The sequence below is a fragment of the Astatotilapia calliptera genome, chromosome 15 (genome assembly GCF_964374335.1).
Source record: "Astatotilapia calliptera chromosome 15, fAstCal68.1, whole genome shotgun sequence".
Taxonomy (NCBI): domain Eukaryota; kingdom Metazoa; phylum Chordata; class Actinopteri; order Cichliformes; family Cichlidae; genus Astatotilapia; species Astatotilapia calliptera.
This window is the reverse complement of record NC_137436.1, coordinates 23932188-23958597: the sequence shown is the minus strand read 5'-3', so window position 1 is coordinate 23958597 and position 26410 is coordinate 23932188. Positions and strand designations below refer to the sequence as shown.

The 26410-nt window shown below is 39.5% G+C and overlaps 1 protein-coding gene and 1 long non-coding RNA gene across 5 annotated transcripts; one reads left to right on the top strand and one right to left on the bottom strand.

Annotated features, from left to right (window-relative positions):
- Window positions 1-1354: 1354 nt before the first annotated feature.
- Window positions 1355-8477, bottom strand: LOC113006743 (Fc receptor-like protein 5). Of its 4 annotated transcripts, none has more exons than XM_080290114.1 (6): window positions 8350-8477; window positions 8244-8279; window positions 3423-3686; window positions 3098-3160; window positions 2379-2519; window positions 1355-1778 (listed from the first exon to the last, which is right to left on the bottom strand). In XM_080290114.1, the coding sequence occupies exons 1-6, from the start codon at window positions 8378-8380 to the stop codon at window positions 1696-1698; spliced, it is 618 nt and encodes a 205-aa protein (XP_080146240.1). In that variant the 5' UTR covers window positions 8381-8477; the 3' UTR covers window positions 1355-1695. The 4 variants fall into 4 exon arrangements, with proteins under 4 accessions (XP_080146240.1, XP_080146239.1, XP_025998681.1 ...); XM_080290113.1 differs by having other exon boundaries at window positions 2379-2663; window positions 8350-8476; XM_026142896.2 differs by having other exon boundaries at window positions 2379-2663; window positions 3098-3343; window positions 8350-8473.
- Window positions 8478-13801: 5324 nt separating this feature from the next.
- On the top strand, window positions 13802-17217 carry LOC145420670 (uncharacterized). The gene is made up of 2 exons (XR_013901984.1): window positions 13802-14478; window positions 14589-17217. It is a non-coding gene; the product is annotated as an uncharacterized LOC145420670 (long non-coding RNA).
- The last annotated feature ends 9193 nt before the right edge of the window (window positions 17218-26410 follow it).

Sequence of the window (26410 nt, the reverse complement as noted above, 5' to 3'; positions counted from 1 at the left end):
GATCCAGGAAGGAGCGTCCGAAACAAAAAACAAGGAGCACAAGAGTCCAGAGTAAACCAAAAACACAAGAAAACAGTCCAAGAACACAGGACAACAGATCAAAAACAAAACCAGAGCTCAACAAGAGTCCGAGAAAAGTTCAGGGGGTCGACACGGGGGTCGACAACACAAGGACCAAGACAGTTCCGGAGGCCGACCGTGCACACGGCAACGGCGGCAGAGCAGGCAAAACCAATCAGGAGATTTGTAAAATAGCAATTGTGTATTTTGTTCACCTTGTATATATTGTTCACTGCAGCAGCCTAGTAGGCGTGACAAACCATTTTTGTTGATTAAGTTTTCTCCTGTTTTTCGTTTAGAAAGTTAGGTAAGTGAATTGTCTTTTGGTTGGTTTTCATTTTGTGTAGGAAAGTGTAGGGACCATTAGGGAGTTTTGTTTGTTATTTTTGGCACTGCTCACTGCTGAAGCAAATAAATGGCTTCTTAGCGCTTTAAAAGATACTACTGTTTGTGTTCTTTCTTGGGTGGTGCGTGAGTGGGGCCAATTTGTTGTTGCGTTCAATACACGCCTAGACTAAGAACGTAACACATTGAAGAAACCTGTAGCATGGCACATGGTGGACCCACTTTTCAGTCGGGTTGAGTTCTGGACTTTGACTGGATCGCTGCAGCACTTTGATTCTCTTTAAGCTCTTCTTATGGAGATTTGCTGCTGTGCTTCGGATCATTGTCCTGTTTCCTGACCCATTTTGGTCAAACTCTAGCTGTCATGCACATGGCCTCAGATTTGACTGTAGAATACTTTGGTGTGCAGAGATGTTCATGGTCATCTCAGTGACTGCAAGGTGCCCGAATCGCCACCCCTCCACTGATTCTGTCCTGTAGCTTCATAAAGTAAACAAAGGAAATCGCTGCAGTTTGTCAACAGATCAAAGTGAACTTCTCTTTTTATTGAGTGATATTATTGCTAATAATTAGCCTACACGCTGATCTGCTTTCTAGTGGCTGGAGCTCCAACAGAGTAAATGAATGTGAATGCATGCAAATTCCATTCATTGCTGGTTTCATATATAAAGAGTGAACATCTAGGCTTACAGTGTTGTCCGACAGTCCCTCCTTGGGTGTTTGCCATGCATTCTCTGGACACATAGAAGAAGCAGCAGAAGTCATCTGGTAGTTTATAAGCACTGATGGGTCTTAGATTTGGTAAATCACATAGATTAGATATTATATAGGAAATATATCAAAGTTCGCAAAGATTGTGAAATGGGGGTGTAAATGTTGGATTTTGGGGTTCCTGCATATGTAAGTGTAGAAGGAAATGAGGATTTGTACATATTACCAAAACATTAGGTGAAATTACAGTCATTTAATTTACAGATACCATTAGGCAAAGCTGAACTTAAACCTACAGATCATGGCAGGAGTACTGAGACATCAGTGATACAGGAAAGCATCTATACAACATTGAAAAACATGTTGGTTGTGGGAGGAGTGGGTAGGAGTGGAGTAGAAGAAATCATTTGTCTCTTTGGTAATAAACTGGGCTTGTAGATATGAATATGCAGTCAAAAAACTGCACTTTGTTTACCTCCAACGTTATACATGACTTTGTGCTGCCATAAAATATCAGATCTATTTAATCTAATATTTATTACTTTTACATGACAAAAATATTTCTCTGTTCTGTGCAGTTTAGAAATGATGCTCGATGGTGACCTCCATGATGTCAAAGTCCTCTGTCAGTTTCTGCTCAGGGTGGGGGTGTGGCGCTGTTGCTATGGAGACAAAGAGTTCAGTCATAATGAGGTAATAATAAGTGAGAAAAACAATCAGAATTTAAGGGGACCCATTTCCACATCTGTATTTTTCTTCTAAGGCCCTTCTAAAGTTGCTTTGCATGATTTACACTTCAAAGTAATCAACACAGCTTCACCTGTGCTCAATTTGTCTTACTTACACCTGAGAATTGATTGATAGATCAGATTGTCTTTGTTCTTACAGTATCTCGGATTTCGAGGCTCTCCCGACATTCCCAGTGTGTTAGCTAGTTTCAGTGTTTCCATGTATGATCCCATGCTTGTTTCTCAGTTTGTTTTCTTTATACTATATACTATGCAGACTGCCTATCTGTGCCAAACTGCCTACAATTTTTAAATAAAGATTTAGATTTTGGATTTTTTTAACAGGTCTTCTCTGTTCTGTTTTTGTGTCCTCTCTTCATTAATTGTTCTAACTTTGGCCGTTTCAGGCCTCTAATAGTCTTTATATATGGCAAAGTCCACCACCGTAGCTGCATGCATACAATTATGACAGAAAATAAACAAAAACACAACAGATCCCCTTTAATAGATTGATCATCTGACAGTGAAAGTTACCTGTGGGTCTTTGTCGATATAAAGACACCATTAGGACAGTTGTGATGACATATGGACAGAACACCACCAGGTGGCAGACCACTCTCAAGACAAGTGGTCGGTGAATGGAGACAGCTGGTGGAGCTGAATCAGTAGGCAGAGCTGTGGCAGAAGGAGACGCCATGGCAGTGGATTGGATCGGTGTGGTCATTGGGGTTGAGACAGAAAGCAAAGTTGAGGCAGAAGACAGGGTTGATGTAGAGGGTGGGGATAATGTGGAAGGCAGGGCTGTAGTTGTAGGTTTACCTGTAAAGAGAATGGCACTGTTCAGGTGATTCATGGATGAAATCTAAGATGGTAATCTTAGATGGACGCAACTTTCAGATCTCGTCTGAAAAGTGACGCTATCCATTGGCCACCAGGGGGCAACTCCTGTGGTAGGAAAAAAAACCTTTGGATGGTGTAGAGGTCTATGGGAAACTCAGCTTCCTCACTCTGCGACCTCACTAAGCACCTTCCTGATTACTTTATTGGGTAGTTTCAGGTTAAACAGAACACATAAGAAGTCTTTAGCCAATTAAAGTCTTTGGTTGGATCCGACCTGCAGGTTTGAAAACATCGAAGTGGTGATAGCTAAAAAGCCCGAGGTCTCATATTGGGACTTCACTGACTAATGGGTGACCTCATGCTATCTATGTCCATCTATGGATGAAATAAATGTTGATCATACTGAAAATTACCTGTGACAGTGATCCAGCTGGGTGGAGACTCCCCATGTTGACTGATGTGACATTTGTAGAGGCCTTCGTCAGACAGGGAAACATGAGGAATGGTCATGTGACCTGTCGACTCAGTCCTGATGACGGAGCCATCTTTATAGAAAACAGCTGAGAGGTTTGAATGTGGGGGCTTTGATTTACAGAGCAGCGTGATGCTGTCTCCCTCCATCACAGGAAGCACAGGACTCTGCAGGATCACTCGGCCACCTCCACACAGACACAAACTACAGCATTTCATCCACTGACACACAGCTTCACCAACACTAACTACACACAATATTCTTACCAGTCACAGTGATGTTGACGGTGTTACTGCTTATTCCCTCTCCGCACTCACACCAGTAAACACCACTGTCCCTTCTGAAGATGTAGGTGATGGTACAACACGAACCGACTTGTTTTCCCCACCCATCTCCACACCGACTCCTTTGTCGTTTGGGCGTGTTCCTCCTCACAGTCCATCCAGCAGGGCAGTCCTCAGCCTCACAGCTCAGAGACAAAAAGTCACCTTCAAACAGCTGAGAGCTGCTGGGGCTCACAGTCAGACGAGCTGTGGGGAAGATATGGATTATGCACATTTACAAAACCCTGAGGCAGCCATCAGATTGTCTCTGAGAATTACAGTGAAACAATTAATGCACACAGAACCATCCACAAACACCAACATTTAAGTATGGAAGGTGGTTTTTAAGGGCAGTAGTTGTTTGGGATCACTCCCATTTATCCAGGTTTATCTAGGGTATGGTTAAACTCCATGCAACCACAGTTATTCAGGATTAGATTACATTAGGTTAGACTGGAATTTCTTATATCCCCTGGGTCTTGGAATCTCATCATATGAGATAAAACATACAAACGCTCATTCACAATTTCATCTGTCAGTTTGATTGATAAAAGCACTTAAGATATTTTGTGCCTATTTAACTAATAATTTGGTAACCTGTAGCTTTTCCTGAGGACATCAGTTTATAATCTTCATTAAGGATACCCATCAGTCTCTTCAAATATCTCCTGGAGGAAGTATGCCAATTATCTTTGAATTTGAGATCTGAAGTTGTCAGAATGATTACCAAAACATGTAGTAAAGCTATAATGAATAATAGGTTTGTCATAGAGTAGTGCAGCCCTTAGTTTCACAGTTGAAACCTGAGGACATTGTGGGGCATTTTATAGTCTTTGTGACTCGGGTGATTGCAGTTAATTGCAGAAGATTCATAGTGCAGAGTGATTGTTGATAAAGGTTAAAAAAGAAATCCACACCAAATGGAATGTCAGTGAAGTGGAATCCTTCAGAACGGAGAAATGAAACCGCCAAATGCTGCAGTTCCTTTAATGTCCACCTGAGACTGGCTCCAAAAGTGGGCCATTCACATGTTAAAATGTTCAACTTTAAAGCAGAAATAAACATGTTAATTGAATTGAATTGATATACCTTTATTAGTCCCACAAGGGGAAATTTCATAAGGCTGCCGACCTATTGCACGCAATGGCTGCGCCATCTTACCCTCCGACTATACATACATTACACAAAACATCACATGGGGAAGACAGGTCAGAGAGGTATAACAATGGAAAATGCACCACATGAGAAAGGATAAGGAGAAAAAAATAACTCCCCCCACACTGAGCTCCAACAGGGAGATCAGTTTGAGAACAGAAAAAAACACCTCTGCACATAAAACATGAAAAAACTTTTAATACACCAAAGAAACACATGAAAAGCAACAGGGGTGGGTAAAGGGTGCAGCATCGGAAGGGAATAAGCGTCGAAGGCGTTTGGAAAGGGAGGGGGGATGAGTGTGTGCATATCAGTGTATATGTCTGTGCGTGTCCAGAGTTCAGCTGAGACAGTGTCCTTCGCCCTGCTAGGCTAAGTAAACAGTCTTCCAGCCAACCCAAGTGGCCTTGCATGGAATGGGAAGGAACAGTCTAAACACAGTCGTTATCAGGGTGTTTTTGTTCAGCTCCAGCCTTGAGACCGCAGCTGGCGCCAAAGGGGTATCCGCATGAAGTGATGGCGCTTTTTACTTTAGTGCGAACAGCTCATATGAATTTCAAAGCAGTTCTACAGTCCAACACTGGTCTCTCAATCTCCCGTTGGAGAGCCGCGAGCTTCGCCATACTTGCGTTCTGTGATGTTGTCATTTCATGTACTCAAGGATTCTGAGAACTCACGGCAGTGTGCCTCCCCCGAGATGTCATCCAATTTGCGCCCAGAGATGTTATTCCGAGCTAGCCCTTCCGAGATGTATCCAGTCTGCAGTCAGAGATCTTATTCTGAGTATTCACAGCAGCCGTAGCTTCTCCAAGATCTTATCCGTGCTGCACTCAATGAGCCCATTTTGAGAAACTCATGCCTCTCCCATCGTTTCAATCCCAGCGGGCAGCCTTGTGGGGGTTTGAACAGCCGGTTCCGCTTTCTTAATTCTTCAATAAGTCAGGGCCAAGTCAGCTCCGATCCGCCAGAACCCTGTTATCATGATTCCGAATAGGTAGATGTCTTCAGCACTCAAGCTCACCCAAGCTCAAACTTCTCGTTGAGAGAGGGGTGTCAATTGCATTCAGGGACCAGTTGATCCAATCCATAATTCCTCTTTTAGGTTTTAGAGAACAGACTGTGAGAGAGTGTTCCAGGGAAAAGTAATACAAAAAACACGAGACTAGACAAGGACATAAGAGGCTAAGCAGGGAAGCTAAGGGAGAGGAGGAGGAGGAGAGGAGAAAAGTGCGACCGCCTTCGTCAAGAGCAAGAGCAGAAAAACAAATGTTAACAGCCTGCTACAAAGCAATGTTTGGGTTTTTTGGGTAGTTTCCCTTGTTTTCATAACATAAATTCTTTTATTTAACTAATCCACTTGGATTTTGTTGAGGATTGGCCAGGTGTGGCACGTTAGACTGATAGTTGGATGGTGATATCGGCTGCTATAGATGCCAAAATCTGTACGGCTTTACCTCAGTTAATCAAAGTCACTCAACTGAACCTCTGAAGCATGATTGAGCTGCTGGCTCTATTTGAAGCATTTAAATTATGTTATTGAGCCTCCTGTGTGGTGCAGACCGTTGATTTTTCAGTTTTAATAACTGAAGTTGTAGGAATTGGATTGGTATGTTACTTAGTATCAATTAAAACATAAGTGTCTTTGCAGTGTATCCAGTTTGTGAATGCGGGTTTCTAACCAAGCATGCTAGCATTCATTTATCACTCAATTGTCAAGTCTAAATATGTTCACTTTTTATTTGGAATGGAAAGTTTATATATAGTTTGTGGTGATGGTGAGCAGCAGGTTAGGTCAAGATTCAAGGCGCAGAGCACACCATCTACACAGGATGTTTTCTGAGATGAGAGATGCCCAGTTTACTTATCTAAATGCTTCAAAATCAGGAAACAGTGTCTGTCATCAAGCTGAACAGGATGTTGTGGGTAAGTGAGCAACAGCTGTTGCAGAAGGTGCAATGGTGATCACCTTTCTTTCTGCAGGTCAAAAAAGGTTATGTGAATTCTCTTTTCTTGTTGTTATGGAGTCAGTCTGCCAGTCTGTTTATGCAGACATTGTTAAGAAGGCTCTGAAATGCTGGAAAAAAAAATAAAATGAGGCAGAATTTCAGAGCCCTCTTAACTAGAAAATATTCATAGTATAAAAGGTAAAATGTTGCAGAGCTTTAATTATTTTACTACTGAATGACCCACGTTCACATCTAATGTGACCTTTTTTGTCAAGACTAATCACTGCTGATGAAAGCTGGGTCTCCAACCACAACCCACCGACCGAACAGTAGCTATAAGTTTAAGTTTACAGTCGAAGTCCGAAGCTGACGAGTTTCAACATTCACGAGGTTGTGCATTATAAACTCGGGTCATATCATCAGTGAGGAGCTAACCAACCTGAACTGTGGTGACTGCTATCTTGTGCATGCATTTAAGAGGGTTTCTTGGCCACAGCAAAGCATTCAATGCACACCACTGCCCCCCCCCCCCAGCAGCTCAGCCTCAAAATGAAATTCAAATGAACGTGGAGACAGTACTTTTATGTGTAAATACAAAACTTCAGTATCAACACCACTGGATTACTACGTTGGGCAAAATTGCTGAAGCTTTTTTTAAATACTTCCTTTTAGCTGGATATCATCTAATGATTTGAGAAATCTGTCTCTAATTGCATCTTTTCCTTGCTCAGCTCAACGACCCTTCATCAGATTCACTACAAAACTGTCGGGGTATTTTGTGGACGTGAGCAAGTTCCATTTTGAGTTTGAGGTTATTTGGACGAAAGGTTCCTCTGTTACCGCTGCTTCCTCCACGACAGCTGCTGCCTGCTGTGTATACATGAAGTGTTATACAATACACACACAGGCATGTATGTTTGGCTATATTTGTGAGGACATTTACTCTTATTAATGCTTTGCCAAACCTGTTACGCCTAAAACCAAGTCTTAACCCCTTAAATAGGCCTTTGAAAGGGTGTGAGGGGAAAAAATCCTTCGTCACTTTGAATTCCTAAAATGTAAACTAGTTTGTACAAAGACAACTGGACATGACTGGATTTAGGCTTCTTTGTCTTTGGTTTCCTGTGAATCAGTCACTTCACCATAAAGTATATAGCAGTAAACCACGATTTAAAAAAACACATAATCATGCATGCACATTCAGCGAGCACATATCCTTCTAGCCTTACGCTTTTTAACCATTAATTAATGATTGGTATAAACCAAGAGTACCTTGTTGAAGCAACTTTTATGTATTTGACTACATCTTTGTTATGAAGCCTTCATTTAAAAAAATCCAGATTTAGATGCATATCTATATTTATGTCTCTGAATCACTTTCCACTGAAACTGCCACCAGAAATGACCTTTTATTTTATTTTTATTGTATTAACCTTGATACTTAAACCTTTAGCTTATCTCTGTACCTTTTTCTGTCTCAGCTCTGTTACGAGCTACATGGAAATAATTCATGGGAAAACTACGGAGGCCTGTGAAATTATATGTTCTGGTAAGTGAAAGCATATCTTAAAACATTCGTTTGTTTTTTGTACACCATGTTGTATTTAAACATGTAATTGTATAAAGTGGGGTTTCCTGGTAGAATAAAACAAAGAGATCTAACCTTGATTTGTTGAGCCACACAGCAGGGAGATCAACCCTAAATAGAATAACACTCAGTTAGTTTAAGTTTCACAATAATCTGACAAAAGAATATGTGGTGTACTTACACAGCAGCCACAGGACATATGCACCCTTCATTCTTTCAATTGGTCATATTTGACTGAGACTTAATAATGACACTTCACTCAGTTTACAGTAAAATGAAACTCGCGTCCCCTCCCTTTGTGGTTTCTTTGTCTGAATATAACGAAAGACCCTTTTCCATTCCATAGAAGCAGAAAAATTACGTAGTAAGAGATTTGATTGGACCACAACCTTAAGTTAACCATCAGCTCTCTCGTGGTTTGTGTGTTTTTCTGTTTTCAGTCATTGATTTATATTTTTCAGTATTGGCCTCTGTTTGGAGTTTCTTGAATTGCAGTCAGTAATAAAGACAAGGTGGGAGTTTTGGCTCAGACAATAGTAAAGATCCAAAGCGCAGAAAGTATGACAGCTATAGCTGTAAAACAGTGTCTCATGGGCCCCGGCTGGTTAAGGATGTTGTCTGTTTTTGTGTTCTCTTCACCTGCTGTTTCTGAAAATGTTGGGCAGGTCCTGTCCAGACCCACCCACTGGGTGGAGTCCTCAGGTTCCCACTTAACCTGTCACTCCTGTTTACTCATCAGGCATCCAGTATTTAAGGACCAGCTCGAGCTAGTGACAGCTAAATGAAGCTTCATGAAGTCTTTCAGCCAATTTGATTGCAAAAGAGTTTAATCCTCAGGCTTTATGTGCACACAGACCTCCCTCGCCACCTGCTGGTCAAAAACTGCCAAACACACAGACTTATCACTCTTCATTTTAAGTGCAGTCTTACATGTTGTGTTGTTTTTTTGTTTTGTTTTGGGGGTGTTGTTGTTTTTTCACTATGGATGCAAAGTCTGTCAATAAAGATTGACTGATTTACTGATCAGTAAAATTACAGATATTTGATTTTCAGATATCATTAAATAAAGCTGTGGTAAAACGAATCATAAATGATCAGACACAAAAAAATAGGGCAGAAGCACTGGGACATCAATGACACAAAAAGTAGTGTATACCATATTCAAAAGGAAAGCAACACAACCAATGGAACACCAACAGAAAATGTTAACAGAGAATAGAACAAAAGGCAGCCAACATCCAAAGAGGATCAAAAGCACTGGCAGCAATATCTAGGGACCTGTAGCCCCTAAAGCACCCACACCCATAGCTATATATTATTATTATTGTTATTATTATTATTATTATTATTATTATTATTAATAATAATAATAATAATAATAATAATAATAAAGTGTTTTCAGTAATAGGATCAAATTTGGAGACTGTATACAAAGACTCCAGTCATTTGTTTTTATTGTTGTGCTTTTTGTTAAGGACAATTAAAGACACTAAAATGTCATTTAGTGCTTTTATTATTATTTTATTATGATCATATTAGTTGACATTATCCCAAAAATCAGCTAACATGAGAAAAGTATAACAACACATTGTTGACAAACATGACACTCAAAATTACATTTTTCATTAGTATTCATGTGAGCCTTTTAGTGATATCAGCAGTGATGCTGGCACATTTGGGGAGAACTGTCTTTATCTGAATCTGGACACAGGCACACACAGCAGGGAAAAGCAGAGAGAGGGGGACGGAGACCTCTGACCTTTTAACTTGTCAAATGTTTTAAATACTGAGCTTCAGCAAACATTGAATGTGAAATTATTTCATATCACTTTATATCTTTTTTATCTCAAAGGCAAATGTCTCTTACACTGTATATAATGATGCATTATCTATCAAATAGATAAATATTGTTTTTCTAAATATTGTCTGAAAATGAAAGCTTACTTATACGATATGGGTAAAAAGAAAATCCCAAGATGTAAAAAATGTAATAAAATAAGTAGAGTAATATATTAAATATTATTTTATTGGGGGAGAAAATCAGACCTGTCAGTCATAACTGTCTTAATTCATATAGAATAGATACATATAAATGTACGCTGGTCCGGCTGTGGCCCGCGGGCCTTGACTTTGACACATGTGGTTTAGAGGCTGTAATTTCTGCAAAAGGCGGATCTACTAAATATTGATTTCATTTCTTTTTTTGTGGCGAGATCATTTTATATAGATTTATTATTATTGTTATGCATGACCCGGCGATATGAGGCGCTAATAACACACAAACTACAGATCCCATTATGCAGCGCTGCAGCCTCCTTGCAGAACGCTAGGCTACCTGGGAACATTCCCCCGTCAATCAGGTCAAACTTCTGTTAGCTAGCCCCTCACAATGGCGAAGAGAAAAGTTGATTCTGAAAACAGAGCCTTTCAGCACCGGCGGCGGGAGACTGAATATATGTTTACAAACATTGCTGGTAAACCTGTATCTTATTTGTGGCTGTAATTAAGGGGTTTAATTTAAGACGGCACTACGAGTCAAAACATAAGCTGAAAACTGAGCCTGTGGCCTTCCATTTTCTCAATATGTTCCTAACTGTGGAAACAGACAGCTTAAATCTCTGAGACAGCTTTCTGTATCCTTCCCCTAAACCAGTGGTTCCCAAACTTTTTTTTTTGTTAGGCCCCCCTTTGTTTTACAAGAAAATGTTTGCGCCCTCCCCCCATGCGTGCGCACAAACACATCCTCCAACAACACACACCCATATTTTGCTCCATTACGGTTTATTTCACACCTCAAACATTTAGTAAACAATTAAGCAAATACAAGTAATCTGCAATAAATTACAGGTATAATAAAATAAACTACTAACTCTTTTACGCTACATCCACACCTACACGGGTATTTTTGAAAACGCAGCTGTTTCTATGCGTTTGGGCCTTTCGTCCACACGTAAACAGCATTTCTAATCACAGAAAACTGAGATTTTTTAAAACTCCTTTTTTGCGTTTATGTGTGGACGAGGAATACAGAGTTCGTCACGCAACGTCAAAGGTATGTGCCTTTTTTCACGTCACGCTGTGCACCACGTTGTTTACATGAGATGACTTGCAGAATGGCAGATAGTCAGATTAACAGTATTTTATCTCTATCTGCAGGTTTTACACGCTTGCATATAAACACGCAATTACTGTCCCTCTATTTAGAAAGGCAGAGGCGTCACGGTGTGATTATTTTACGTGTAGTTGTTTTTTTCCTGTGTAATAATTTTCAACATTGCTATCAATACATTTTTCAAAAAATGCCTCTCTGTGCAAAATGGGTTTAAAAATATAAACAACTGTGGGATGCTGTTTGTCCGTGATTTGAACCGGGGGACAAATCATTGCAGGATCAGCCTGATATTATTTTTATCCCGCTGTAACTTTACTGTATAAACATCTCCAAAATGTCAGGAGTAGTTAATCATTACAACAAGTGTTTGTGAACTAAAAATCAAGAATGTGGGATACCGTTTGTCCGTTTTTTGAATAGCCCAGCGCTGCTCCCGACGCAGGGAAAACCAATTCTGCAGGGGAGACCTACCTCGGCACTTGTGCAGGTGAAGCCAAAGGGCAGATATGCGTCACCATATTTTCTAGTCTTTGGCTTAGAATGAAGTTGGTTTGGAAACATATTCAGCGATGCTTCATCTCCTGCTTTGTGTTTGTGTGGGAGCCCCGTGCTAGCAGTGTCCAAGCATTTTTTGTCGTCCCCCCCCTGCTCCCCCCTAAGGGGCGGGCCCCACATTTTGGGAAGCTCTGCCCTAAACCATGATGGTGAACAATCTTTGTCTTCAGGTCAATTGAAGGTTGTTTTGAGACCCCCATTGCTACTCTTCAGAGAAAATTAAAAGAGGAGGGAAACTTACAATTGGCCCCCTTAAATACTCTTTCTCATTATTGGATTCACCTGTGTATGTAGGTCAGGGGTCACTGAGCTTACCAAGCCAATTTGAGTTCCAGTAATTAGTTCTAAAGGTTTTGGAATCAATAAAATGGCAACAGTGCCCAAATTTATGCACCGGCCTGATTTTTAAACAATTATTGCACACTTTCTGTAAATCCAATAAACTTCATTTCACTTCTCAACTATCACTGTGTGTCTCCTATAATATATATATTTAACTGACATTTTTTATTGTAACAACCAATGATTTATACAGGAAAATAATGACTATTAACAAAGTTGCCCAAACTTTTGCATCCCACTGTATCAATGTGTCTCCAGGAGTTTAAATTGGTGCAGGGCTGCATTAAAATCCTCTACATTCAATCTTTTAGCCTTCTGATGAATTAACACTCAAATATAGACGCAATAAGTGTGATCTGGAAAACTGACTGCTTGTTAAATCAGTTTCTCCTTCAGCTCGCTATTTACCAGAACATTCTGCTATATCACAGGTAGACTGGTGCAGCATCAGCTATCTGTCTCACACGTCACTTTTCCATTATTCTTAATAACATGCAGATATACCCGATGAAGCTCTCACATCCTGCTTGCTGCTAGATATCTCACGTTCCTTCACAGGTATATCTGGACTGACATTAGTAGGTCTCAGATTCATAAAATCTCAGCTGGTGAACACGTACTCTTTTAACACTAGAACACCAGGACCCCTCCTGCAACAACAACAGTAATGGTAATGATGTCATTTCTTGAAGCAGTTAAGTTGTTAATTTTCAACCAAAAAAATAAGATTTGACAGATCAAGTATTTAAGAGTAATGTAATTGAGATTATTTGTGAAGGGTTGTATTATTATTTTAAATAATAATTTAGGTAATATCAGCACAGATTATGAAGTTAACATACACATTAGAATAACAGACAAAGGGTAAAACAAATAATACAAAAGCTAAGACATTAGAATTACACATTTGTATTAGTTTCCCTAGAAAAAGATGCTGTGAAGAAGATTGCCTACAATTTAAAATTGACCTCACAGCCGGCTACAAAAATGTAAGAACATTTGAAATCATTATGAAATTAGAACATTCAAACTTTTTCATCTTTCCCCAGTCACAAAATCTGTTGCCTGTCATCCAACATCAACACTGCTCTGCCTCTGCAACATCACCTCCTAAACTGTCTTGCTCAGGCCTGAAACATGTTTTGCTGTTCACTTGTGGATTTCATCCTTTATTTTCTCAGATTAGTTCTCCCCACTCTACTCTCTGCTCAGTTCAGATACATTTCCCCTGCTACTTTTCTGTTTGCTTCTCCACGCACTTGGTAAGGTAATCCCCCGATTTGCTCAGGCTCAAAATCCTATCATCAGCCTGGCAGTAGTTACAAATTTTTTATCTACCTATAGTCCCATTTATTTTATTTTTGCAATCATATTTAGCTAGCTTTTGCTCATGTTATAGCAGCCTGCATGTAAAATGTGTGTAAACAATCATGTTGCTGGACTATCGAATGTCACATAATAGTGGTTTTACATCCATTTCTATAGGGTCAAAATGACGTCCTAGGTACAAGTGGTCATTATATATATATATATATATATATATATATATATATATATATATATATATATATATATATATATATATATAATTATATATATATATATATATATATTTTTTTTTTTTTCCTTTCAATCCTACACACCCCAAAATTCAGTATTTGATGAATGACCCCATTTTAGGAGAAATTGTGCAATATAAGATCATGGGGTTTTAATTAAAAAAGTTACAGAATTTTTAAAAAGCCAATGGGTCAAAGTGACCCAGTTGGCATTTCTAGTGTTAAAAGGATATGCTTTTATCTCTCTTTGCTATTTATCAAGTGCGTTTGTTGTACGTTTGGCATTATTCAAAGTATTGAAACCGTTGTCCTTTGAAAGCTGTGACAGGTTCCAGCACAACCAATGACCCTGAAATGGATCAGCTGAAGGTGGGGGATGATTCTGCTCCTTCAGTACAGGAAAATGTCACAGCTGAACCTGGAGAGACTGTCATTCTCCCTTGCAGAAATCCTAAAAATATTCCAGTCAAGGTTTTAGAGTGGCACAGAGCTAACAGTAGTCAGTATGTGCTCAGCTATCGCGATGAACAACTTGATTCAGAAGACCAAGATCCATCTTTTATCAACCGAGTGGTTGTGAAGGACAGAAATATGACACATGGGGATTTGTCTTTGATTATGACGAATGTAACAACTAATGACACAGGGATATACGAGTGCAGAGCCTTTCAGAGTGGACCAAGCCGCATGAAGAGAGAAATTCTTGTCGTCAGCATTGTCAACCTGAAAGTCGCTCACTCTGGTGAGTTTATAAAGATAAATAAGATAAATTTTGTTATAAAGATGTTGCAGAGGGCACTTTTCTATAAGATGATATCTAACAAAAGTCCAATCATACACCTCTGTCTGCAGGCCAAAAACCTGGCGAGAGGATCGATGGACTGAAAGTGGCCCTGTATGTTGGAGAAGGGGTGATTATTGCTGTTGCAGTTGCAGTTGTAGTTGCAGTTGCAGTAACGGCTGGAATTTGTATCTATAAAAGACCTTCTCGTAATTCTCAAGGGGTAATATAGAAAAGTACACAATTTTTTTTAACAAAGGTCATGACTGAAGAGCAGAATTCATTTCCTATCTGAACCTGGGATGGGAGGAAGCGAGGATGGATGTGTTGGACTGAAGACCAAATACTGCCGCCGTGTGTCTGTTTGCATTGCTCTCAGTCTTCACAGAAAGGATGACTTGATAAAAATCTACCAGTGCTGAGGTTACAGGACTCGCTTGTGTGCAGCTTCAAAAAGATTAGAATTTCTAACACACAACTAAATTCAAATTTAAGAAACAAAAGTGACAGTGCCCGTTTTTTAACTAATTTTCCCCAGAGGTCTGGTGGTCCCTCTCTGAAGCCAGACTATTTATAACAGTTCCCAGAAAACTGAGAGTAATGAGTTAAACTCAGTCATCCAGATTTATTTGGTGGGAATTGTGCTCACTATCTTGATCTTTTAGAGCACAGGTAACAGACTCCAGTCCTCGAGGGTTGGTGTCCAGAAACTTTTCCATGTGCAGCACAACTGAATACAATTACTCAGGTGGCTCAAGAGTTGGCATTTCGTCTTGTAATCGGAAGGTTGCCGGTTCGAGCCCCAGCTCTGACAGTCTCGATCGTTGTGTCCTTGGGCAAGACACTTCACCCGTTGCCTAATGGTGGTGGTCAGAGGGCCAGCAGCCTCACCTCTGTCTGCCATCACCAGTGTGTGAAGGTGTGTGAATGGGTGGATGACTAAATGTAGTGTAAAGCGCTTTGGGGTCCATATTATATTAATTTAAAATAATTTCTTCCAACTTTCTTCCAACTTTCCTTTGATAATCAAAATATAATTAAAATGTTGTTACTGTTTCACTTTGTACTGTGCATAATGGCAATTGGTCCCTTTCCCGTCTATGTCTTCAACCAATCAGCACACAAGCTTGTTCCTTCTGAGTCGGTTAAATTGTGACGGCGCTCAGCTGAGAGTTATGTAAACAGACACCAAAGCAAGAGCAAAAATCCAAGAAAAGGAAGTAAAATGAAATGTTTGTTATGACTTTATCTTTCAAAAGTCAGCTTTTAAACTGTCCCTTCCACTAACGCTAATTGATATCAAGTTGAATTACCTGCTTTTCCATGTTGACATTTTTCTTTCTTTCGTGGAGCTTTGTCACTTTTTGCTCTTCTGAAGTTTTTCAAGAAATTGCTTTCTAATGAAGAAAGTCATTTGTGTTTCCAGTAGAGTCCTACTGGAGGATATTGCAAACATTTTTACTTTTTTTTTTTTTTTAATGAAAATGAAGTTGTTAATTTTGTCATTTTGTTCATACACATATGGGCAGCAATGGAAAACATTTTACTCAGAAGAGATGGCTGTTGAAAACGGCACATGCTTTTTATTTTTCTCTTTTTTTTGTAAACCTGGCTGTAATATGACCAACACTAGCAAGAAAAAGTACAAGATCAACAGAAGCAAGAATAGGATTCATTAAGAGAGAAGAAGGCTTTGCTGGCTGATGACACTCCAGAAGAAATTTAGCTGGGTTGCAGACAAAAAAATCATCAAGAAGATGTAAAAATGCCACGTCGACTCAACTTCATGGTCATTTTGGAGAAAAGTTTGGAGATGCAACAGGACTACACATGTTTGAAGCTCCTCATCAAAAATTACCTGATGTCCTGAAGTGTGACTGAATGGATCTTGTCCTTGACTACAGACCAGCGTGCTCAATCAGCGTGAGGCTAAAAGTGTCCCTACCAGCCTCACAACTGAAGACATTGTTCATTGACAGGCTTTAATCTAACAGTTTTCTCTTGTACATGTACAGATCACAAACTGTCAACAAAAAGGTGCTTATTCAGCAAACAGCTTAATCAGTAATGCTTCCTGATTACACAAAGGCAGCCATACAGCCAACCAACAACAATATGTTTCACAAGCCTGAAAATGAGTCTTTTAGTTCTTGCACAGATTTCCACGCATCTCAAAGTGAAAGCTTCACAGGCCTGAACCATCAATTCAATGACTTAATTCGTTTAGCTGTACCACACATTCCTCCTGCTGCTAAAACCATCTGGAAAACATACAACTTCAAACAAACTTTGCTATGATGAAAACTGACTTCACAGCCAAATTCTGCTGTAGTTCCATTCATCTTTTTACTTCAGTGATGTTCTTTATATCTCCATCACTCACTGCTGCAGGTAACCAGGCCAAACTGTTTCTCAAAGTTTTCTGTTTGTGATTTTGTGTTTTAGATCGTCACATGGAGTTTTGGCATGAGCCATCAATATGGAGCTTCCCTATCTTTCCCAGCCTTATAGATACATCCAAGGTGAATGACCTGTTGGCAGCATGCTGCTTAGTTTGTTTGCCTTGAGGTTTTTTTTTGTTTTGTTTTGTTTTGGGTTTTTTTTTAGGGAACTAGACAGCCAGCCCAGAAACACTACTTACTTGAACAAATTATTACTATTTTATCAATGTACGAGGCCAGTAAATTGTTGTTTCTCAGATTTATGATGTCACCCGTCACTAGTTGGGGCTTTGGCAGGAAATTTTGGACAAAGAAAATAAGTGGTTGTAAACTCACATTAAACCACCTGATATCTCACAGGTGTGAAGTGGGGGGGGGGAATAAGAAAGCAAACCAACCATACATTTCAGGAATATTTAAAATAAACTTTTACCATTGAAGAAATTCACTACATCTTTTGGACACTGATTACTTTAAGAACCGTATTTAACCTCCTCCGTTACACAGACTGATTATATTTTAATGTTTTCAGAGTGTTTTTGTACTTTTTTCCCCCTCCTGCTTAAACAGATAGAAAATTATTCACCAGCAATATTCCTTACACGAGTACATTAACTGTCTCTCTTTGTTAAAGACGTTGATGAAAAATCCTGTCACCAGGGGGTGACTGCCCTGACCGCAAAAAATGATTTTTGGCCTTCTAGAAGTCTGATGAGTTCATGAGCTCAGTCACTCGCTTTGTGTTATACTTAATACTAAAAGGAGGATTATCCAGGAAATACCTGCATATATGTTTTATATGAGGGGTCAGATCCACCTGCTTACAAAAAACAGTACAAAAAACCAACCATTTGTACACATATTTACAAATGGCCTGCTGAATGGTGCATGGAGCATGTTCATTGGTTCATGGACCTCCCTGAACTAATGGCATTTATTGCAATTGTCATCTTGCGGGGGGTTAACAGGGTTCCATCTCTAAATGACTGCTGGTCAGCAAACCTGGGAAACCCACAGATAATTGGAACTATGGCACGAAACCGCTTCCAAGACATCACGCTAAAGCGTAGGTGTTGCATGGTTTTTTGTACTGGTTTTATCAATAAATCTCAGCAACAAAGGACATACACCCATGTGTGTTGATTTCTCCCTAAGATGGCAAACTGAAACACTCCAAGTTGGTGACTTTTGGAGATTTATTTCCCTGGATGATTGAGAATGCATCAAGATGAAACACAAAAGGAAGTGCACAGCTTTTAGCAGCTCCCCCACCCCCTCAATCACACACCCCCACTCGCCTCCCTCCAGAATTCCCAGGTAACAACCTAATATACATATGAATGACTAGCCAATTTAGCTTCCACTTGGCTGAAGCTAAAGCTTAGCTAAAAGCCTACCAGCCATTTGGCTGCTCTCCGGGTTTTATAGGTAGAAAAGCCAAATGGCTGCTCTCTGGGAGTTTAAGTGTAAAGACTGACCATTGAGGACTGAGATCTGGAAAGTTTTCTGTTCATGGCTTCAAAATGTTAATCTGAGCCACTTAATCATCACTTTTACCTTATGTAATGATCCTGTGTGATGTTGGAAAATACAGATTTGTTCCGTTTGGTCAGTCCTTAAAAAGCTGAAAGTCACAAACTGTGATCATCTAGGAGCTCTAATGAGGCAGGAATGGATCTCCATGAATCAGGATTTGACCCAGACACTGATGTCCATCATGCCACATAATTGATAATAATCAGTTTTATCATGTTTTTGTTTGTTTGTTTGTTTTTTCCAACAGGAAAGAGGAAATGAGGGGTGCATGTCCTTCGTGCACTGATGGAGATGTTAACGAGGCTAAGGAGAAACCTGAACACTTTACCCAGATGTTCAGGACATGAAGAAAGGGTGGCTGCTGCACAGAACCAGGATCGGGCAATCCACGCTTGTTTTCTAAAGAGGATTTCTACCCAAAGTTGGGCAGATTTTCCCAAAGAAAATACTCCTGTGTCTCTACCAATGGATAAAAATGTTGTATTTTAAGTCTGTAAAATATTCTGTTTACTATTATAATGATGTGTATGCGTAGTTTTAAATCTTCTTTGATAATAGGCTTTTTAACAAAACTGGCTGATTTTAATGCTGTTAACTGTGCAGTTAAGTGATCATGCTCATTTAATCAAATTAAAACCTACTGATGTTCTGACCTTCATAGTCAATCTAGTATCTAGCTGTAGTAGTATGTTACAAGCAAAATGTATTTTAAGTATCACAATTACTCTTATAATCTCATACAATGTTGTGAATCAATGTTTGTTTCATTTGTACAGTCATTAGCAGCAGTCTTTAAGCAATTAGTTAGCAACTTGCAGTTATCTATAGAAAGAGATATTATGTAAAAATGCAAAAAAAATCTGAGCTAATAGACTCAACATTTAATATAGCGTCATGCACGCACCCATACATTACTTTTATTTCTGTAGAAATCTGTATTAGGACCTGTGTTTAACTGTATTTTAAATAAATTAACCTTAAAAAAAAGAATTCTTTGTTTACCTCAAACATTCAGGCGATCATACTTTATGATCGGATGATCAGGTTAAGAGCCTCGGATGACACAGAGGCTCTTAACCTGAGGAGAAGGGAAAACTGTGGAGTTATCGATGGTGGTAATTAAATGGGGGGGGGGAATGATAGGTGAACAGATTCCTTAATAACAAACTACAAAAGAGAAAAGACAAACGTTGATGGGATGCTGTCATGCTTTATCAGAATAAGTCCATCTATTTTCCTCCAACTTTTTAAATTCAGGGTTGCAGCAGGGGTGAGGGTGTTGGAGTCTATCCTACGTGTTACACAGTCCACCCTGGACTTTCACACCTACACCCAGATCAGCTAACAAGCATGTCTGGATTGTTTGGGGAAGCTGGAGAGAACCCATTCATACACAGGGAGAACATACGAGCTCCTCACAGAAAGACCTCAGCCAACCGGCAGGTTCAAGCTCAAGAACTTCTTCCTATGAAAAGATAAAAAAAGATGCTAGCAATATCCCGTTAGCACTGCCTGAGTTTTTAATTCAACTAACCTCTGTACCACTGGGCTGGCCATGGTGGTAGGTCCTAGATTTAAATCTCCCTGCTGGCTGGTGTCTTTCTAGAAACGTATGTTCTCCGTGTGCTTGTATGTACTTCAGCTTCTTCCCACAGTCCAAAGACATGCATAGGTTAGGTTAACTGGCAATTCTAATTCTAAATTGGCTGTACATGTGAATGGTTTTCTGTCTACAGACTGGTGATCTGTCCAGACTGTACCCTGCCACTTTCTGTATGACAGCTGGGATACAGTGTTTTCCTGTTTTGTTTTGTTTTTTGGCGGGGCCACTGTGTTATACTGAAGTCTTTAAAACATAATGAGACCTGATGTGAGTAGAGGCACATTCATTCACATCCTTTTATCCAAACTGAGCAACAAAGTCACCACAGTTAAAATGAGCCACACCAATAGTGACTCGTTTAAACTGACTTTAAGTAGAAATATGTTCTAATTAAAGACATCTGATGTCTTTAATTAGTGCCTATAATGTAACTGTGTCCAGGAATATCGGCATTAGCACACAAGTGTCCAGAGACAGAGGGAAAGTTTTAATTGTAAGTACTTAAAAAGGAAGCAAACCTGGTTAAGAAAAAAGGAGTAAAATAATGAATCATCAAACACATCCATAAAACATGGGGTTAGCTACAGTGGTAACCATTGCACAGCCCTACTGTAGCATTTTCTTAGGTGGAAATGAAAACAAAAAATGAAGTTTCTTTTTTCTCATTTCATTTCTCATTGTATTTGTTCAAAAGTAAATGTTAAGCTTTGTAAACCTTTGACGACTTCACATGCTCCTGATCAAAGGCAAACCATCACAGCTCGTTGGTGTGTTCATCATCATCTTTAACCTCTTGCTTGAATGTCGCTCCCAAAAGAACAAATGTTTTCCTGACACGTATAAGACTGATAATTATACAAAATTGTCTTTCTAATGATCTTTGTGAAGTTATTGTCTGCTAGCGATAGCTTTGATAGTTTGTTTTTCCTATCTGAAGAACCTAATCTAAACTTTACAGGTGACTCAGGTAAAAAAAACGTGCCAGTGCTGCTGATGTCAGCCTCCATCTTTCCATCTTTAGTATGTTGGCGCTGCACATATGGTCATGGCAGCTTATTGTGGCGAGCAGAGCCGAGGCTGATGGCTTTACAGAAGCTTTGCGCTCCCTGGCAGAAAATGACTCTCAGGCTTTTGAACATTAAGACTCGATTTGGAAGTCTGACACAGCAGCTGGTCGCTGTAACGAGCCATCTCACCCACGATCACTTCTCAGGGTTTCTGACTTAAAGGGATTTCTCCCCCAGATTCCCATTTGGAAGGCAGACAGCTGCATCGTGCTGCTGAATGCAGAATGAGACGACAGGAAACCTCAGAATGATGACAAGATCTTTTTATCCCTTTCAAATGAGAAAAGATTCATTATAAAACTGGAAGAGAGGAACTAAAGGGCAGCCGTGGTGTGTTTGGGCCGCTTTTCTATTGAATTTGAGCATTCAAAGTCCTTTTTTACTGCTAGCCTCATTTACTCATACATGTACTTTTAACTAAACACGCTTGCTATGTTGGATCGATGCACTGATGGATGCCTCACGGGCAACTTGGGATTCAGTATCTTGCCCAAGGATACTTCAACCTGCAGAATGGAGGAGCTGGGGATCAAATCACCAACCTTCCAATCAGTAGACAACTGAATCTACTTCTTGAGCCACATGTCATCCCTTGGAGCCCTCCAAGTTTCCTTGAAGTTTTCCTACCAAGGCCAGTGTCCTAACATATAATTCCCTAGTGACCTGATTTTGCATTACATCTTCAGATTATCTTCCATTTCTCTGAAATTGAACCTGGAAGTTTTTGCAAAATCTCAACAACACACCAAACAAACGGCACCAAAAACATTCTCCCAACTTTGCTTGACTTCAGTGGAGCAATAAATTTGGTAAACTCTACAAGCAGCTTTACTGGCTGGGATAATTTTGCATTTTTCACTTTTGTTGTACACATTTAGTGAAATCAGGACCTGATCAAAACTGCATACCTCCATCAGGAGAGCAATCACATACTAAGCCTAATACTTTCTACCACCAGAGTCCTTGTGTGCTTCCTAACATGGATTATTTTCACTGTTTTAAAGTGAAAACCCTAAAATGCGTCATCTCATTAAAGCTTACAGAGGTTCCTTCATTAAGCTGAAGGAGTCCAGCACGTGTGGATGAATTTGTACCATCAGAAGCTTAAACAGCGAGTTGGGCTGAATGTAAAGCCTGAAGCTCGTCCACATATGGACCTCTTGTCACACATCTTTTTGTATCTCATGATTGGTAGCTAGAGGATGCTCCAACCCCCAACAAATGCTCCATTTCTGTCCATTCATTCTTTCTGTCACATCCATCCTCTTTATCCAAAGATGTCAAAACACGAAACAGTTTCTGCTCAGCAGTTCTTATTAATGTCTAATTTAAAAAACATCGAGCAGCATGTCTCCTGTAATGTCAGGGTAAAAACAAAAACAACTGAACAGAACTTCAGTGTTGATTTCTGCAGAAACACAGCTGTCCACTGGTGCTTCTGCACTTTGGCCAGCAGATGGTGCCCCTGCGCTGCTCCTCGTTCCACTGCGCTCCAAAAATAAAGAAGTGAAAAAAAAAACATTCTGAGTCTTAAACATTCATAAAAGAAGCTGATAGCATAACAGGAAACTATAATAAAGAGAATAAATAATTAATGCACCTGAATATGTCTCAATTTAGAAATAGAGAGGAGAAAATAAAATAAGTACTTCTTTATTTCCACCTGTCCTTTTTAAATTATATGTATATTGTATAATATTTACTGTAATTCAAGCAATTTGATGACATTGACCATAAAAACAAGAATTCTTGTAAACGCTACAGAAATATAAGGTAAGACTCCTCTGTCCCCACAATTTAAATAAAACTATAACCAGCTGAGTCTCCCTGGTGACTGATTTTTAATATGCTCAACAACACCAGCTAAATCTAAGTTATTAATATGTTACGATGTCAGTTCAGCAGCAACAACAAAAACTCTTTTTTTCCAGATCTTCATGTGGCTGCTCATGAACTCAGGGTTATTTAGTAAAACCATGTGCATGCTGATGTCAAATTCAAGTAAAGAATTAGTTCTGCTCCTTAACCACGTGTGTCTATGTCAGTCTTGCTAGACCTGTTTTTACAGGCCTCAGCATAATAAATCAGATAAATCAGCGTTTGTGTAGACAGTTTACCTCTAACACACAATCTGACCTTTTGCAGTCAAACTGGCTCTACATAAAAATAAAAGCTGCCTTTACAGCTCCGTCATGTTGAGATTTGTATTACAGAAACATATTTTACTGCAGTTACATGCCTCTTCACAGTGTTCTCTGTTCATGTGAATGCGTGTGTGTGAGAATGCAAATGTGATCATCATTATGACACAGAATATGTTATTTAAAAGCTGAAATCACACATGGACTGCTCATTCTGTCACCTGAGATGCCTTCAGCATCAGCTTACACCTGTCTGTTCAGTATGGCTTTACATGCCGAGCACTGCTTTACAGACTGCAGCTTAAACTGAGCTGTCCATATTTTATTATCAGACCAACCAAGCTGGATTTGGCCTGCCTTACTTCGGATAAATGGGGTTTGCACCGTCACAAAAACAAATCTCTATCATTTAAATCATTAAACCTTTGGGCAAAGACTTGGTCTAAGATTCAGGGAGCTTTAGACTGGAAGGGTTAGGCGGCAGTGTTTCTCAAACTTTCTCCATCATGCTCCACACCACACTATGAACATCGCAATTTCTATCAATCACAACCGAAAAGATCCAAGTTGATATAACAGAAACTCCAAATGTCCCTGAAATGAAATAAAGTGAACGTATCTGAGTCGCATTTGAGCTCTGTTAGCTCTGAATGAGTTCCAGCAGCAGCAGATAAACAGACTGTTTGTTGTGGCTCAACGAGCCGCCGCTCATCTGGACTTTCACTCCTCTTCCTCTTCTTCTCTCAAATTGAACTTGAACTAACTGAGGACAGTTTGATATATTTATTTTGTTTGCTGCATTGCAAGATAACCAAAATAGGCTGATAATATTAGCCCCTGCTCTCCCACAACCAGCCTTACAGTTAGCAAAGCATCATCTGGAGTCTTATAGATGTGTAATCTGCTTGAATTATTGACATCTTTTGGGATATTCTGCAGCCACAGCTGGCTTCCTGTCATTTAAAACCACAGCTGGAAGGAATCTTCCCTCCATGATCCTCAGAAGATTTTAAGATTTTCCAGGTTAAACCTGAGGAGATGCAGAACAAGCTTTTTATTTCCATGATCATCCTGTGAGCTTAAACACAAAGACGTCTTTTTTCTCTTTAGGTTTTGCCTTGAAGAACCCACATGCAAAATCGCCACCAGAGTCCATTTAAAAGACGGTCGTTTTTGGTTTATCTTAGCAAAAGTAGCTCATTTATAGAAACAGTGCAACAGAGTCCGTCAGATTTATCAGCTACACAAAACTTATATTCTTGAATGTCAATCAAATATTATTTTTCCTGTTCTTTAAGGACACAAACAAATGGGTTTCTTTAATATTTAACCCCAGAGGACACAGCTTTATTCTCTGTGCTCTGGCATTCTTTGTTCAAGGCTTTTCATAGCTTGCTCAGCGTTTGCGGCCTCCTTAACAAAGAGCCACTAATGTGCTGATAGCACAGAGCACCAGATGTGTTTATCACTCCACTGTGTGCTTTACTTTGAATGACCTGCTCGTGGTTTTTAAGTGGAGGTCAGGAACGAGGCAGCAGGGAGTTTAGAGAAAGATAGATCTTTGTATGCAAAATGAGCTCTTTATTTGTGGCTGTTGAAACTTTTGACGAGTCCCATTTAAGGGGAAAAAATCCACTTTATTAGTTTTGTTCTCCAAATTAAAATGCATTGAAGCATTTTTTGATCTGAGAGCTCTGTGTAGATAAATCTACAGCGGTAACCTAAAACTTTGTGGTTCTTGACCTTTAGAGGACTTTCGTCTTCACTGGACGAATGAGCTGTCTAATGTCAAAGCTTCAATGACCTTAAAGAAAAAGCTGCATAAACTTTATAAATGTGTGGTCTCTGTCTCGTCTCTGACAGCCAACCTAGTCTCCATGAAAATACAACAAACCTGCCTGATTTACTTTTTATTTGATATGCGAGACTTAACCTATGTATTTTTCATCAGTCTGATATAAAATAATGATCATCTGCTGACTGATAGCCATGTACACGAAGTGAAGGGAGATGGGATGTGTCCACCATTCACACCTGAGATTCATTTCATTTTTACTTTCTTGTTTGTTTTGAAAAACATGATGTTGTAGGGTGAAATCATAGACTGTAATTAAAAGATGGACATAGCCACCGTGCCATGCTCCTTTTGGTTAGTAAAGTTAGCATAGCCTCAAACTGAGCACTTTTTAACCATCTTGGTGTTCGAAGTAACATGGCGAGGTGTGGACTGTGACCACATGGATCAGTTTACTCCAGGTAATCCATCTTTCTGGGGTTTTTTTTCATGTTCATAATCTACAAAATTAACTTTTATCCAATAAGGCCCAAAAGTAGAGGCCACAGAGCAAAGTAGCAAAGGCCTTTTTTCCTATTGGCTCGTCGACAACTCACCCCCCTTCAATGCAAAGAATGCAGGTATAAGACATGTTAATATGGATTTTACTATATACTGAAATAAAATGGTGATTTGAGGACCTAAACAATGTACTTTCTATGTAACCCTGAATTATTAGATAAATTGAATACAAATAGGCTAAGCATGATTTAAATTGGTGGCTGTGGTGTTAAAATGTGTTTGTGGGAGCAAGAGCTGTGGAGAAAAGATCTGCCAGAAAAATAGTTACTGGTTAGTAGTACAGGTTTTTTTTTTGCATGGATTACCTTTGACTCCACCCTGTGTGTAATTCTTTTACCAAGTTATTAAACTTTTCTTTTAGTGATTTTCTGTAAAATCAGGTTCCTGAAAAAGAGATTTTCAAACTTTAGAAGTTGTCTATGTGGTTAAATAAAAGCTATCTAGTAAAAGTTCTGAAATGCTGTGAAACTTTAATCTGGGAGCCTTCGCCACTGATTTGTTGCTCCTCCATGCTCAGACTTCGGTATGATCCTTTGCCAGCTATGTTCAGCTCCTCGTGTACCTGGCGGTCTCTGGAGGAAAAGGCACAGCTAAAATAATCTTTAGACATAATCCTTAAAAACTGTTGACCATGAGCGAGCAAAGCATTCACATTTTTACTTTGAAATGATTCAAAACTAGAAACAAAGGGCTGAAAACAGAGTTGGACTCTCCCTGCTGCCCAATATTTGTGCACCTTGTGTATCGAG

Excerpts from the sequence above, each read along its gene's own strand:
- LOC113006743 (XM_026142896.2), bottom strand. The coding sequence starts at position 8,380 with ATGAAGGGTGCATATGTCCTGTGGCTGCTGT. Across the intron at positions 3,687-8,243 it reads GTGTGGCTCAACAAATCAAG|CTCGTCTGACTGTGAGCCCC; the intron begins GTTAGATCTCTT and ends TCTTCCCCACAG. Across the intron at positions 2,664-3,097 it reads CAGCTGGATCACTGTCACAG|GTAAACCTACAACTACAGCC; the intron begins GTAATTTTCAGT and ends TTCTCTTTACAG.